Below are 13,960 nucleotides of genomic sequence, written 5' to 3'. Positions count from 1 at the left end.
AAATTTCTTCTCTTCAAAAACAAAACAAACAAACAAAAAAAAACACACAAATCCCAGAGCAACAACAGCAGCGCCAGGAAAGTGCTCCCCTTCCCAGCGGCGAAAGGGTTAATCTCTCCTGCGGGTACAAACAGGTCCGCAGAGTCTCTCTCTGGCGACAGATGGCCACTTTCTTTTGGCCACAAAGGGCTGGAATCGAGAGCTCCGCTGAATACAAAATGGGCAGGTCACGTGAGCAGCCCGGACCCTTTGCCTGACGTGGACTACCATATGGCGCGTGCCGGGGAAAGCAGAGGGAGGAGGGGAAAGAGGAGGGAGGAGGGGTTTACCAGGCAGCACCAGGGGCGCAGGCGCTATAGGCTATTAACAGCGAGCGCCTAGATCCCCTCTACCCCTCCCTCTCCTTTAGCGTCGCTGGCCCCGCTATATAACCTGCGCGTCCTGCACCCAGCCCCTAGAAAAAAGAGAAAACACCCTCACACAGGAGAGCTCTCCAGGAGTAACAGGGTTATGAGACCATCACTGCAAAGGACACGCTAAAAAAAAGAAGGTAATTATAACCCCCGATTTTCTCCTCCGAAACAGAATTGCAGTACAGATACCTGCAGCTGTATCGAGCTACAATGTGTGGGTGTTTAATGTAGTTTTTTAATCTGCCTACAACGGAAACAATGTAATGCCCCAGTAGCTCAGTGTGTTTCATTCTAAAACATTATTTCCCCAGATTGCGATTATGGGAACCTGGGGTTTAAAAAAAAACAACCCCGATTAATTTTTTCACATATTTAGTTGGTATTCCTCCTCTTCCTCAAGCCCCAGTGTAAATTTGGTCTGAATATCATTGTTTTCTGTCTGTTTTGTAATTTACCACTTATATTTTTGAGGGGTAGTGGGACTAGAGGTAATACGGGGAGTTAATTGCAGAATGGACTTGATGGTCAAAAGGTTTGAATGAGAAGGGTATTATTTCCCATAAGCAGAGAGGGTTGTTGGGAGAAGACGTTGGAAGAAATACAGCTGCAGTTTATGGTAAAGCTGCTGTAGTGTAAATCGGGCTTGGAGGTTCGTTTAGGTAAGTGGTGAAGAGTTTGGAGAGGAGAGAGAGAAAAGCGCGCAGGAACTGCAAGAGCTGCTACCTGTTACAGTGTCGGAGATACCCAAGGCTTCAGAAGCCACTCACAGCACTGCACTCATTCAATTGTTGCACTGACGCCCTTGCGCTCACCTCGGCAGAGACTTTGCCAGCATGGAACGCTGCCGTTCTGCGAATGATGCTCGGTTTCATCTCTTTGTGAAAGGGCTCAGCAGAACTTTGAGAATCCTGAAATGAAAGGAACCAGTAGTTTTCAGGCGGACAGTTTTTTAGAGAGAGTGTCACACCTGATCCCCCATCTGGAGAGCTGAGCCTTGCTTGGCTCTGAACAGTTCTGGAGATTGCATTCTGGCTATAGTACCAGGGGGGGAATTGCAGCTACTATAGGGAGGCGGTGGGAGGAAAAGGAGAGCAAGAAAATGAATAAAACCTGTGGTTACTGGACCTTTGTTTACAACTTTTTTCCCGTAGAATCTGCAAACGTTCACAAAACTGCTTCATGTACTCCGATTGTGTCAGTCACATTTTCTTCTGCATAATCCATTTATATTCCCCGCTAATATTAGCAAGTTACATAATGGCATTGGAACATAAATACATCAATTATAAGCGAGAAGCGCAGGCACAATTAAAAGTTTAATTTCTTATTTTGGGGGAAACATAATGCCTTTGTACACCCCCACACACATTTTGTATATATGGAAAGAGAGAGGGACGGCTGTGGGAGGAGGGTTGTGTTTCTTCTGTTTAAAGTGTTTCTTCTCTTTTCGTCCCCTCTTAAATGCAGGACTTCAAAAATGACCAAATCGTACAGCGAGAGCGGGCTGATGGGGGAGCCCCAGGGTCCCCCGAGCTGGACCGATGAGTGCCTCAGCTCTCAGGACGAGGAACACGAGGTGGACAAGAAAGAGGAGGATCTCGAAGCCATGCAAGCCGAGACCGAAGAGGACTCGCTGAGAAATGGCGAGGAGGAGGATGAAGACGACGACTTAGAGGAAGAGGAGGAAGAAGAGGAAGAGGAAGAAGACGATGATCAAAAGCCCAAAAGACGGGGTCCCAAGAAGAAGAAGATGACTAAGGCGCGCATGGAGAGGTTCAAGCTGAGGCGCATGAAGGCTAATGCCCGGGAGCGGAACCGCATGCATGGGCTGAACGCGGCTCTGGACAACCTGCGCAAGGTGGTGCCCTGTTACTCCAAGACGCAGAAGCTCTCCAAGATCGAGACCCTGCGCTTGGCCAAGAACTATATCTGGGCGCTCTCCGAGATCCTGCGCTCCGGCAAGAGCCCGGACCTCGTTTCATTTGTACAGACCCTGTGCAAGGGCTTGTCCCAACCCACTACCAACTTAGTAGCCGGCTGCCTCCAGCTCAACCCCAGGACTTTCCTTCCCGAGCAGAACCAAGACATGCCGCCCCACATGCAGCCGGCCAGTGCTTCCTTCCCAGTGCATCCTTACGCCTACCAGTCCCCGGGTCTTCCCAGTCCGCCCTATGGCACCATGGACAGCTCCCATATCTTCCACGTGAAGCCTCCGCACTCGTTTGGGGCTACTCTGGAGCCATTTTTTGAAAGCACCCTCACTGATTGCACCAGCCCTTCCTTTGACGGACCCCTCAGCCCGCCCCTCAGCATCAATGGGAACTTCTCTTTCAAACATGAACCTTCCAACGAGTTCGATAAAAATTATGCCTTTACCATGCACTATCCCGCAGCTACTCTGGCAGGAGCCTCAGGCCACGGATCAATCTTCTCTGGCTCTGCCTCTCGCTGTGAGATCCCCATGGACAACATTATGCCCTATGAGAGCCATTCCCATCACGAACGAGTCATGAGTGCCCAGCTCAATGCCATCTTTCACGATTAACCCTTCAAAGCGCATCAGCGTCACCACAGAGAAGGAAACAAATCGACTGTATGTACAGTGACTGACTTGTTTACAAAGGGCAGCCCTTTGGGTACCACTGCTGCGAAGTGCAAATACTCCAAGATTCAAGTGATATATGTATTTATTGTCGTTTCTGCCTTTAGGTGAAACCGGGATGCAAAGTTCCTGTTCACCTTCTGTATTATTTTCTAATAGCTCTTGAAAACTACACTGTAAATGTGGTGTAGGGGGTATTCAGATCGTTTTAATTATCTGATCGGGATAACAAAATCACAAGCAATAATTAGGATCTATGCAATTTTTAAACTAGTAATGGGCCAATTACAAAATATATATAAATCTATATTTTTCAACCAACATTTTACTACTTGTTACCTTTCCCATGCTGAATTTATTTTGTTGTGATTTTGTACAGAATTTTTAATGACTTTTTATAACGTGGATTTCCTATTTTAAACCATGCAGCTTCATCAATTTTTATACATATCGGAAAAGTAGAATTATATCTAATTTATACAAAATAATTTAACTAATTTAAACCAGCAGAAAAGTGCTTAGAAAAGTTATGTTGCCTTAGCACTTCTTTCTTTTCAAATCGCTAACAAAATGCACAGTCCTGGCAATTTCTTTCCCATGAATTTATGTCCCCCCCTTACAATTAGAACCAGATCTCTAATTCTTGAGAGGATATAAGAACGAGATACTTATTTTCTATTAAAACATGTCAATTCAACACATTACTTGCACAAACTTGTATATAAATATTATAAGCAAATGCCAACACCCTTCTAGAATCAAAAGCTGCTTGACTATCACATACAATTTGCACTGTTTCTTTTAAGTCTTTGAACCCCTTTGCATTCCGTAATTTTGAAGAGAATTTGAAAATATTAATGTTTCCAGACAATATAAATGCATGATTTTATACATATTCACACAATCGGTGGTTTGTCACATACTCCTATTATGAATTGGAGCCTAAAACTAATCCGGATGTTAACGTTGGGCTATATATACCTATTGTAGTCAATTAGTACAGTAGCTTAAAACAAATTCAAACCATTTAACCCGTAATTAGAACAATAGCTATTGCATGTACAATGCAGTCCAGAATAAGTGCTGTCTGAAATGTAATGCTGGTTCAACTGGAATCAATCTGTACTGTAATTTTGTTTGTAATCCTGTATATTATGCCTGTAATGCACACTGGGATTTTAGAAACATTCATCCATTTGCAACAACATAGTATTGGACATTTGATCGAATGTTGCATTTCTCTTAATATGTTATTTTTTTCTTAGTGTAAGTAATTCCTATGGGATTATTGTTTTACTTGGATAGCTCATGAAAGGTGCAACATTTATTATTTGTAGAATAAAACGGACTCAAAAGCAAAGTCCTGGATTCTTTCTTTGTTTTTATTTTTTGTTTTGTTTACTGTAAAACTACACTGTTTTGTATTGCTTGTCTAATTGTTTAATTTCAAAGGACATAAATAGAAATGTAGTATAATTTTTTGGGTAATATGAAGATGTCTGAATTTGAGTTTTTAACTTCGGGTTGCTGGTTTTGACTTTTGTGTACTCTTTGTGACTGATGTGACCCTTCGCATTAAAAAAAAAAAAAGACAGAAGTGTTAACATTTGTGGGCTACCAAGAACTCGCAAAATTTGCCTCTACTCTCCATTTTTTAATCCTTGTCACAACACAGCAGGGTTGAGAGTTGGAGTAGATTTCTTTAAACCTCAGGAAGCATCTTCATGTCTCCATCTTCCCTTGGTTTTTAATACTTACAGATTTTCCTGGTGCTCAGTGAGAGCCCTGAGGGAAAGTATACATCTTAGCCATTATTTTCAAATAGAAAGTGATTCAGCAATCACTAATGTAGTTAAAGTGAACCAGTCATTAAAGGATTAATTCTGACTCATTAAGGATTCCCTAAGTGGTACATAAAAAGCGAGTTATCCAAAGTTGTTTGCCCACAATATGGGAAGAATTGACCATTTATGGTCCAACTATTTGTTCATTAGAATGTGCTTCTCCACCAGGGTCTTTTCCCGGCAGCAGGTACTAGCCTACGATTGGCTCCCATGGGCCCCGCCTCTTATGGCCATACCTCTCTTGAGCCATTGGGCAGGCTCTTCCTGAGTTTGGCCCCAGCTCAGAAGTCTCTAGAACTAATTGCTCGCTCCACTCTGGAAAGTCTTGGCTCTCACCTCCGCCAGAGAGGTGGTGGCTAAGAATGAAGTATCTGGAGAATACTATTTTGGCACCATCCCTTCGCCCCAACCCTCAGCAGTGTTTCATTATTCTCCTTAGCAGCCGCACAGTTGTTGTTTTACTCTAACCAAGGCCATGATCCTGACACGACCAGTTCACCAGGCACTGTTCTCCTTCTTTCGAGACATGAAACATATAGTCCTTTAGTTCTTAATCTTCAGTGGCCTCCTGGGGCTGTAGAAATCTACAGACATAAATTGCTGGAGAAACCTGAATAATCTAATGACCATAAACAATCTAGAAATGAAATTATCAACAGGTTTATCACAGACTGGTGCAAATGAAATGAGTGACCATTTAAATGTCTCCTTGAAACACATTGTACAAAAGTCCTTCATCACAAATGGGAGATACTTTATAAAGTGCCTTAAAATGAATCCCAAATGAATGAGCTTTCTTCTGAATGAGTGAAACTTGGCAGGTCTGATCATATTATTATCTCCTATTTCAAAAGGTGCTTTATGGTAAAAACAAAAATCAAAGAACAAAATATTTATATTTGCAATGTGTTTATTGCCAGTCTTTTGGCCTAAAAACAAACACACTGAAAGTTAATTGCCAGGCGAGCTGATTCACTTTGCAGCAACTCAAATTCATTTGGCTGTAGTTGGATAAAGTGTGTTGCTCTGCAGTCTAGAAACTGTTGCTGAGTGAAAAAGAAAAACAATCATTAGAGAACAACTTTTCAAGTACTCCATTGCTCTTTCCTAGACAGAAAAGATAGCTAAATATACTTCTGAATAACCTAAGGGGAAACACTGAATGACAATTTCTAAGACAAAATTTAAAAAAATCTGACCTAGGTTTGCATGCCTCTTGGTTATATGTCTTCTTCTTAAACATAAGGATTCTTCTAGTCAGTCAAGGGGCAACTCACTTACCACCATCTTTTATTCAAAGGCAGGCACAGATGTTCCTTCTGCAGGGGAGATTTTAATTTATGAAAATTATATTGTTTATGCATGAATGCACTCTGCATAACACACAGTATTTCCATGCGATGAGAGAAATACCACAGAACCAGTGCCAATTTCAGGAACATATTCTGCAAATTTAGTCGCTTAAATGTTTAATGAATATTTGGAAGGGATTTTCAAACCACAAGAAACCTTTTTAATTACCTTCTCTTTTTTGCAGTTATTAATAAAATTCAATTCCTCTAACCAATGCAATTTACTTTAAAGGTCTGACTATGCTTTTGAATATTTGTTACCACGGTACTTCAAAAGAAATAATAATTAATAGAACAAAAAAACTAATAAAGACAATAAATTATATATTTTGGTAGATACTCCATTTTACACTTTTTCTTGTGAGTTTTGTTGTTTCTATTAGTGTTTCCCCACTACCATCACCACCCTCAGGCAAGACCAATATATTTTGAGTTATCTTTTCATGGTGCCTTTTCTTATGTTGGTATAATATTTTTTTTCACACTGGAAATCATAATAGGCCAAATCCTGAAGTGCTTATTCAGGGTCTGATTGTTGTACCCCATCAGAGAGTGTTTAAAGAGAAAAAAGTACCTGCACAGTTCTCCTCAAAGATATCACAAAGCTGGTGGGGCTACCCACCATCCTTATGTGGAGTAAGAGGAAAGCATGATTCTCCAGCACATATGGATCCCAGGTAATCAGCAGGTGGTTGGGACCATCTGCACAGGGGCCCTGTGCTTTCATTCCAGCTCTGTGCACTGGTGGCCCTTTCCCTATCTCAGTAACATAGCTCCCTTAGAACAGAATGTTTGGCAGTTGGCAGCTGCCCAAGAAGCCACACTTAAAAGGAGATCACCATCATTCAGGGGGCTTAGTAGAATAGTCTTTTCACCATGATCTTCTTAGGGCTGGTGTGTGGATGGTATTCATGGCCTGACCACTCTTTCCTCATCCCCATCCACTTCTTGCTTTCTCTTCCTGCATGGACCTATGAACCCATCAAAAGCACTCCATAGGCTCTGGGATAAGTAGGATCACTGCTGCAGAGGTGGCTGAGCCCCCCCATTGTGCTTGGGAAGGATGTGATAGATGGGTGAAGGATTATAATTGGGAACCTCAGATTTAATCAATACTTACTTCATTGACTTCAAACAGTTGAGTAAACCACTAAATGATAACAATGTATGATCTCAGAGGCTAGTAACAGGGCAATAAATATTCTAAACTCAATCTTGGCATAAATATACCAGCCATTAAAACAAAGCTTTTTTAATTAAAAAGAAAAACAACTTTCAATCACCCAACACAAGTTTAATGTAAAATAAGTTAGAGTTGGTGAACTCCTAGCTATATATTGCTTTCACTGTTCTAAAAATAAAGGATTTGAAGTGCCTCAGATACTAAATTTTGAAAAGAGGGGGACTTTTGTTAGGATAGTATATAACTGCCATAAGGAACCCTACCAAACAATTTAAATAATTATAGAGCCAAATGCTGCTTATCTTATTTATGCAGTCCTTACTCATTCCTTATTCAGGAAAAACTCACAGAAAACAAATCTGCCATAGTGGGAATTTTGCACGACAGAGTCTGGAAAAGAACTGCAGAATTTGGTCCTTGTGTTTTTTATTTAAAAAAAGTATAAATATGTTTAGTTTTTAGCTATCAAGCTGGGTTGTCTTAAAAGGTTAAAATGTACATTTAAAAATGGTCTAAATACATTATTTAGCTAACAGACATATTACAAAGAGTTTAAGATATATTAATGTGGCTTGAAATGATGGGTTGAAGAACTGTTCTGTATAAATGTGTACATAAGTGTTTTTTAAATAATTAAAATACATATTTAACAAACTGTCAGAAGCAAGGCAATTGAAAATTAAGGCTGATGTTGCTCTTTAAGCATTTCTTTTATGTATTTAGGTTGCCTATGGGGTGTGTTAAGCATAGAATATCAGTCCTGATTTGCAATTTCCTGGCCTGAACCAGTTTGCATCACAGACTTAATTGCATGTAAGATAAAATAAAGTATAAGTCATTGTGGTCTACATTCTGGTGAGAGCAGGACAAAAACCAGAATTCTGATTATAGTGTTATTGTACATTTTTAACATAACATGTCAAACTTAATGCAAAGAAGAAATAAAATGCCACTCTGGCCCATGCATCCTTTTTTCATCTTACTTCATCCATATTATATCTTCTTTTGTTTGTCTTGTTTTCACCAATCTTCCAACTCTCTCACTTTTCAAAATTACTTTTGCTTTGTATTGCCTTCCAGTTGCCTCTTGTAACTGTTCAATCTTCCCCATTTCTTCTTGTTTTTCTCTTTGCAGCCATTTTCATTCTTTGCCTTTTTTCAAGTTTCCTTTGTCCTTCAGAGCTTCAAACTCTCTCTCTCTCTCTCTCCTTGCCCCCCTCCCTCTTCCTTGATCTACCTTTCCTGTGATAGGACACCAATAAAGCTCACCAATAAAGCTCACCCACAGAAAAGGTTTCTACTGCTAGAGTTCTCAATAGTATTTCACGCTATATCAATCTTAGAATTTTAGAAAAAGCTGAAGCTGATGTTTGATATTTCTGATTTAAAATCAAGACAGAAAAAATTAAAGTGTCTGGGTTGAAACAATATTGAAAACTGTAGGTACACGGACTACTTTAGACTTTAGGTTCTTCTCTAGAGTAAACATTCTTGAGGGTACATACTTAAAAAAAAAGGTGATGCTCCAGGTTTAAAAATCCACAGCATAGTACGTACTTTACACACTGGGCCTACAATTGTAACAAAGAGTGGTCATAGCCAGAAAAATGTGCAAGCCAGTGATGTGCTTCCAATGTCTAAATCCAGGGTCTTCCAGAAATTAATCTCTCTTAGCTTCTGATACAGTCCAGCAGCCAGCAGTTTTCAATTTCACTCTCCAGTCACAACCTGGTAATCAACACTTATTGATTCCTAACAGCACTTTCAATCCTCTCCTAGTTCTGATTTTTCTTCCCTGAGTCCAGCATCTGACAATCCCTCACCAGTCAAAAACTGGTCATCCAGATTATCCTCAGAGCTGACCATCATCTCTGTGGCCCTTTTCTACTTACAAACTTCTTGCTGGGAGAGGACATGTGATATGAACTTCTCCATCTCTTGATGGTTGTTCCTCCTCCATTCTTTCCCCCAAACTGCTGCTATCCCTTAATGTTCTTCCCCTCTTCTCCTACCAGGAAGTTGTCCCAACTTTTTTCTTCCCTCACTTGGCAAAGTTCTTCAGGGAAAATGTTTCTGGCCCTTTTCCTGCTCTCTCACATGAGTACAGCAAAAGAGATAGAGCTTCCTACAGCAGGGGAGGGGTAGCTCTGGTGGAAGAAGGGTTGTCAGCTTTCCCAGTTTCCTGCTACTCCTCTTCTCTCCTTGTTAGCGTCTTCTCTGGTTTTGCCTCTCCTATTACCAGCTGCTACCACCTCCTGCCCTTTCTGCTGCTTTGCTCCATGTGTGAGTAGCAGGGGAAATGAAACCAATCTGATTCAGTTCCAATGGTCCTACGTATTACAAGTACAACAGAGAAGCAATAATAGGTGACTACTGAGTTTCAAACATAACGGATAACTTATGTAAAATATAGCACAAATCTATTTTTAAAGGACATCATTCAACAATGTTTTATTCATGGTGCAACATCATACTCAGTACAAAATCATACATTTGAATCACAGTGCATGATCTTTTGCACAATTATTGCTGAAATAAGGGGCAAAGTGTGTCCTCCATTTACTTGATGGAAGTGCATTGTGGGACATTAAATACAATAACTGATAACAGATCATCTTTAAAGTGATGTACATTCCTTAATATAAAGACTGCCAGTCTTTTTAAACATAGAAAATAACCAACATTTTAACATGAGGCTCCCGTGTAGCCCCTCTAAAGCCCTTCCAGGCAGCAGGAAAAAGTCATCTGAAGATTTTTTCACCAAATCCATCTGTGGTTATGTTCTGCAACTTACCTCCTTATCTATCCGCATTGCTCTAGGCTTCCCTACACTCATTGGTTTATTGTCACAATACTAACATGCCTATTTGCAATAGGAGGACACACATGACAAGTTACAGAATCTTTGAGCAACTTGCAACAGTATTCTTACTACCTTATCCATATTTCTGGTAGCAGTGAGCAGCATGTCTCCCACATGTTGCTGACCATGCCACAATCAGAAATAGCCATGGGCCTCACCTCCACACCTAGGACATCCTGGGAGATCTGCAGAAAGCCAAGACTATAGTGTGGAGACCTTGTACCTTTGTATTCAGTCTGGAGCCTGGTGGCTTCCCTCCATTATGGACATAACCAAGCTGTTGCTGTCTCTTGGATCTCCAGGAGAGGAGGTCTTGGTGGAAGATGTAATTTGGTATTACCTTTTCCCTGGACTCTCCAGCATGCCTCTTCTCCCCAGCAAGATGGGGATGACATGTCCTGCTCAGTCTCAGACCCCTCTCTCAACTCAGATCCCAAATCTGCAGAGAGACTTTTGTGCTATCCAGAGAAGCAGGAACAGGAATATGTAGGCAACTGAGGTCCCTTCTACCAAGGAGAGGAGAGATCCAAATGGGGAGGTTTAGAAGATCGATCCAGACCATAGCTAAAATCTACTGAAAGGCAGATCTATATCAGTGCCAGGTGGAAATGATTATAGTCAGTATGTATAGAAAAACTCTTCAGTTGTGACAGCTAATCTATGAATTGATATTATACATCTGAATTTAAAAATATTTTTATACACCAAATTGATTAAGTATATTGGAAATCCATGTATTATGCATAGAATAACAGTTGTCTTGGGAGAAAATACCAGCCTAGAATTTACTCAAAGGTTTTGATAATGGAGTATTTATTAATGGCAGCAGAGGCCAATAACATCTAATGTTTCCTCTAAGGATTTCCTCTGCTACATACATTACGTATATATTTAATTTTATTCTTTTATGTTTTTAATCTATTTAGTTAAAAATATTAAGTTATTGATTTACTATCACCTTAAAGTAAAATTAATACAAGGCTATTACAACTTTCACTGATGTCAGTTGAAGGGTATTACAAGTCTCTTGGGAACTGTAATACTCTTTCACTGATGTCAGTAAAAACTGTAATACCATTCCACGGACACAAAGGAGTTATCAGAAATAAACTGGCATTTATTATTTGAGATATACTGTGTAGGCTAATAAGTGGTTCCAGAGACAAATAAAGATTGCTGAAGCAGTTAATATAGAGCATAGAGCCTGAAAGTTGATGTACCTATTCTTATTTTTATCATATATTGTACTTTACCTTCTAGTTAATCATTTAACTTTCCTTCTAAGTGACATCAGTGAAAATACATTAAAGCTCTCATTGCTGTCAAATAACTGATACAGGTTTTATTGGTTCATCTACTGTTATAGTTGTCAGAATAATACTCTGGAAAGTATATTTGGTCTGCAGTTTTTTATCCTGCTATACCAACTTCTGGCATAAGTTCTGTTTAAACAAAAGACAGATATCTCCAAATTTTCTACATAATGTCAACCTTTTGCATTTTATTTTGTTATTTCGCAAAGTATATAGATTCAAACAGAGAAGATCCACATGGAAAAAATATTTGGTACAACTTACCAAATAAAAAAGAAGTCAGAATAGGTCCCTTATTGCTAAGAGTTTTAAGCAAGCAGAAGTTTTATATGATTAGATATTTGTCCCTTGTAAAATAATCATTGTTTAAACAAACTTTTAATTATTTGTTATAAAATATGGTAATATACTACTGTATTTTTATTTATTTTTATATTATAATTATATATATATATAATTTTATATTATAATATTTATTATATTTATTTTTTTCAAATTTCATGTACAAGTACTGCACTTAAAATATTTTTCACAGAAAGGTTGACATGATGATCCTATAACAGCAGAATAGTGGTCACTGGTGGAGAACTTGCTGTTTATCATTCTTGACCTGTAATTCTTTTCCTAAAATCTCTATCTGTACTTTTTATGTAAACAAAATATGTTAAAGCCAAATTGTGCCATCAGATATGCACACACAAGTCACAATCTGAAACAATTATACATTAATCTTCAGACAGACAAGCATTGACATATTTTCTCTTTTATTAAGAAAGTGCTGATATGACAGGTCTATTATTACATTGTCATGTATGATGGCAATCCTGAGAAAAATAATAATAATAACCATACTGTGTTCTGACAATTGTGATTGTATTCCAATTATCCATGAAGGGACAAATGAAATCTAATTTCCCAGTCCCACAATTTCCTATTTTTGGTAACACTGGTGCATGCCGTGATGGGAACCCTACCATTGATAAGGCTTCTGTGGATGCCAGGGTTTTCACATCATAATTTTGGTGTGCTCCAAGCAGCTTTAGGGAACAAGGATGAAATCCTGGCCCCATTGAAATCAATGGCAAAATCCGTATTGACTGCACAAGGGCCAGAATTTCACTCATTTCAAATGACTCCACCACCTTGTTTACGTTACTCCAGCATATTGCTATCAATGGTGGTGTTGAATTGGTGTAGAAATGGTGGGAAATGTTTGCCTAAAACACAGCCCTTCAGATCTATGTTTGGTGGCTGACACTCAGTCGATCCTAGAGAAAACTAGTTTTGAGTATAACTTTTTGTTAATAAAAGTTGTAACAAAAGGGTCATCAGGAACTGTTCTGAACATCATGTGAGCTGGTCAGCCAGCATAATTGGTATTACATAGTAATAATGTTTTGCAATTGCACAGGGCCCTTTTTGTGAGAATCTCTCTGCAAACATTTGCTTATCTCCTCTTCATACAGCATTGCTAAGTCCAGCCATTCAAAAATCACGAGTCAGCTCTCCCAAATCATAAGAGTGTCTTAACAAGCCATGATTTGTGTGTGTGTCTCTCCCCTCAGAAAGGTATTTTAAAATGAACCCAAATCCACCCAGATTTGAATCTTTACACTGCACGCTGATCACCTGTGTAAGCTTTTCTCTGCAGCCACGAGGGCCAGAAACTTTTTTAAAAATGAAAACCAACATTCTTATGTATCGCATGACCCCAGGAGCTAGGTCTTTAATACAAACTACAAATATTGCCAGGCTTGAGAAAAAATTCTGAGAGCTGTTTGCTATTTATTTATTTAGGAAAACAAGCTTACAAGTTCCCTGCCATGTAACTACCAGAAACAAAACAGACCTTCCAACCCCTAAACTTTTGTTTAGAGAGACATTATACACGACCATAATCATCAGACCTTTCGGTGCAACCGGGTGTTACCGTATTACAACATGTCGTTCCTGGTGATTTTAGTAAGTGGAGTGAAATCTCCACGCAGAGGTAAAAGAGCGAGAGCACCAGCAACACTTGTAACAGGGGTGCGAGGGGCTGAGGCTCAGGGGATGATCCTGCTCCCATTGACTTCTGCGTGCCTCTCCAAACAACCTGGGCAAGCTCACAGCAAAGGGCCTGATCCTAGTAAAGGCACCTCAGGCTTCGCATGTGCTACGGCCAAGGGACCCCTGCCCCACGCCGCCAGCAGCGGTCAGTGGGGGCGGCATCCAGCCCTTTCCTCCTTCAAGGAGGCGGGCCTGTAGCGAAGGCTGCGCAGCAGGCACCCAGCGGAGTAAGGATTCCGACAGGCTCCACCCGCCATTCCGCGCGCGACCCTACGGACGGCCGCTAACGGGCACGGCTGGAGGGCGCGCGCGCGCCCGCCTCCCTCCGCCGCCGGCCGGCT

General features: G+C 40.2%; 1 protein-coding gene across 1 annotated transcript; it reads left to right on the top strand.

Annotated features, from left to right (window-relative positions):
- Positions 1-390: 390 nt before the first annotated feature.
- NEUROD1 (neuronal differentiation 1) lies at positions 391-4,375 on the top strand. The gene is made up of 2 exons (XM_048870119.1): positions 391-550; positions 1,881-4,375. Exon 2 carries the CDS (start codon positions 1,891-1,893, stop codon positions 2,956-2,958), a length of 1,068 nt encoding a protein of 355 aa, XP_048726076.1. The 5' UTR covers positions 391-550; positions 1,881-1,890; the 3' UTR covers positions 2,959-4,375.
- Positions 4,376-13,960: the final 9,585 nt, after the last annotated feature.

The sequence above is a fragment of the Caretta caretta genome, chromosome 11, assembly GCF_965140235.1.
Source record: "Caretta caretta isolate rCarCar2 chromosome 11, rCarCar1.hap1, whole genome shotgun sequence".
Taxonomy (NCBI): domain Eukaryota; kingdom Metazoa; phylum Chordata; order Testudines; family Cheloniidae; genus Caretta; species Caretta caretta.
The sequence above is the reverse complement of the archived record's forward strand: the minus strand, read 5'-3'. Positions and strand labels throughout refer to the sequence as shown.

Coding starts and splice junctions, on each gene's coding strand:
- NEUROD1 (XM_048870119.1), top strand. CDS start 1,891: ATGACCAAATCGTACAGCGAGAGCGGGCTGATGGGGGAGCCCCAGGGT.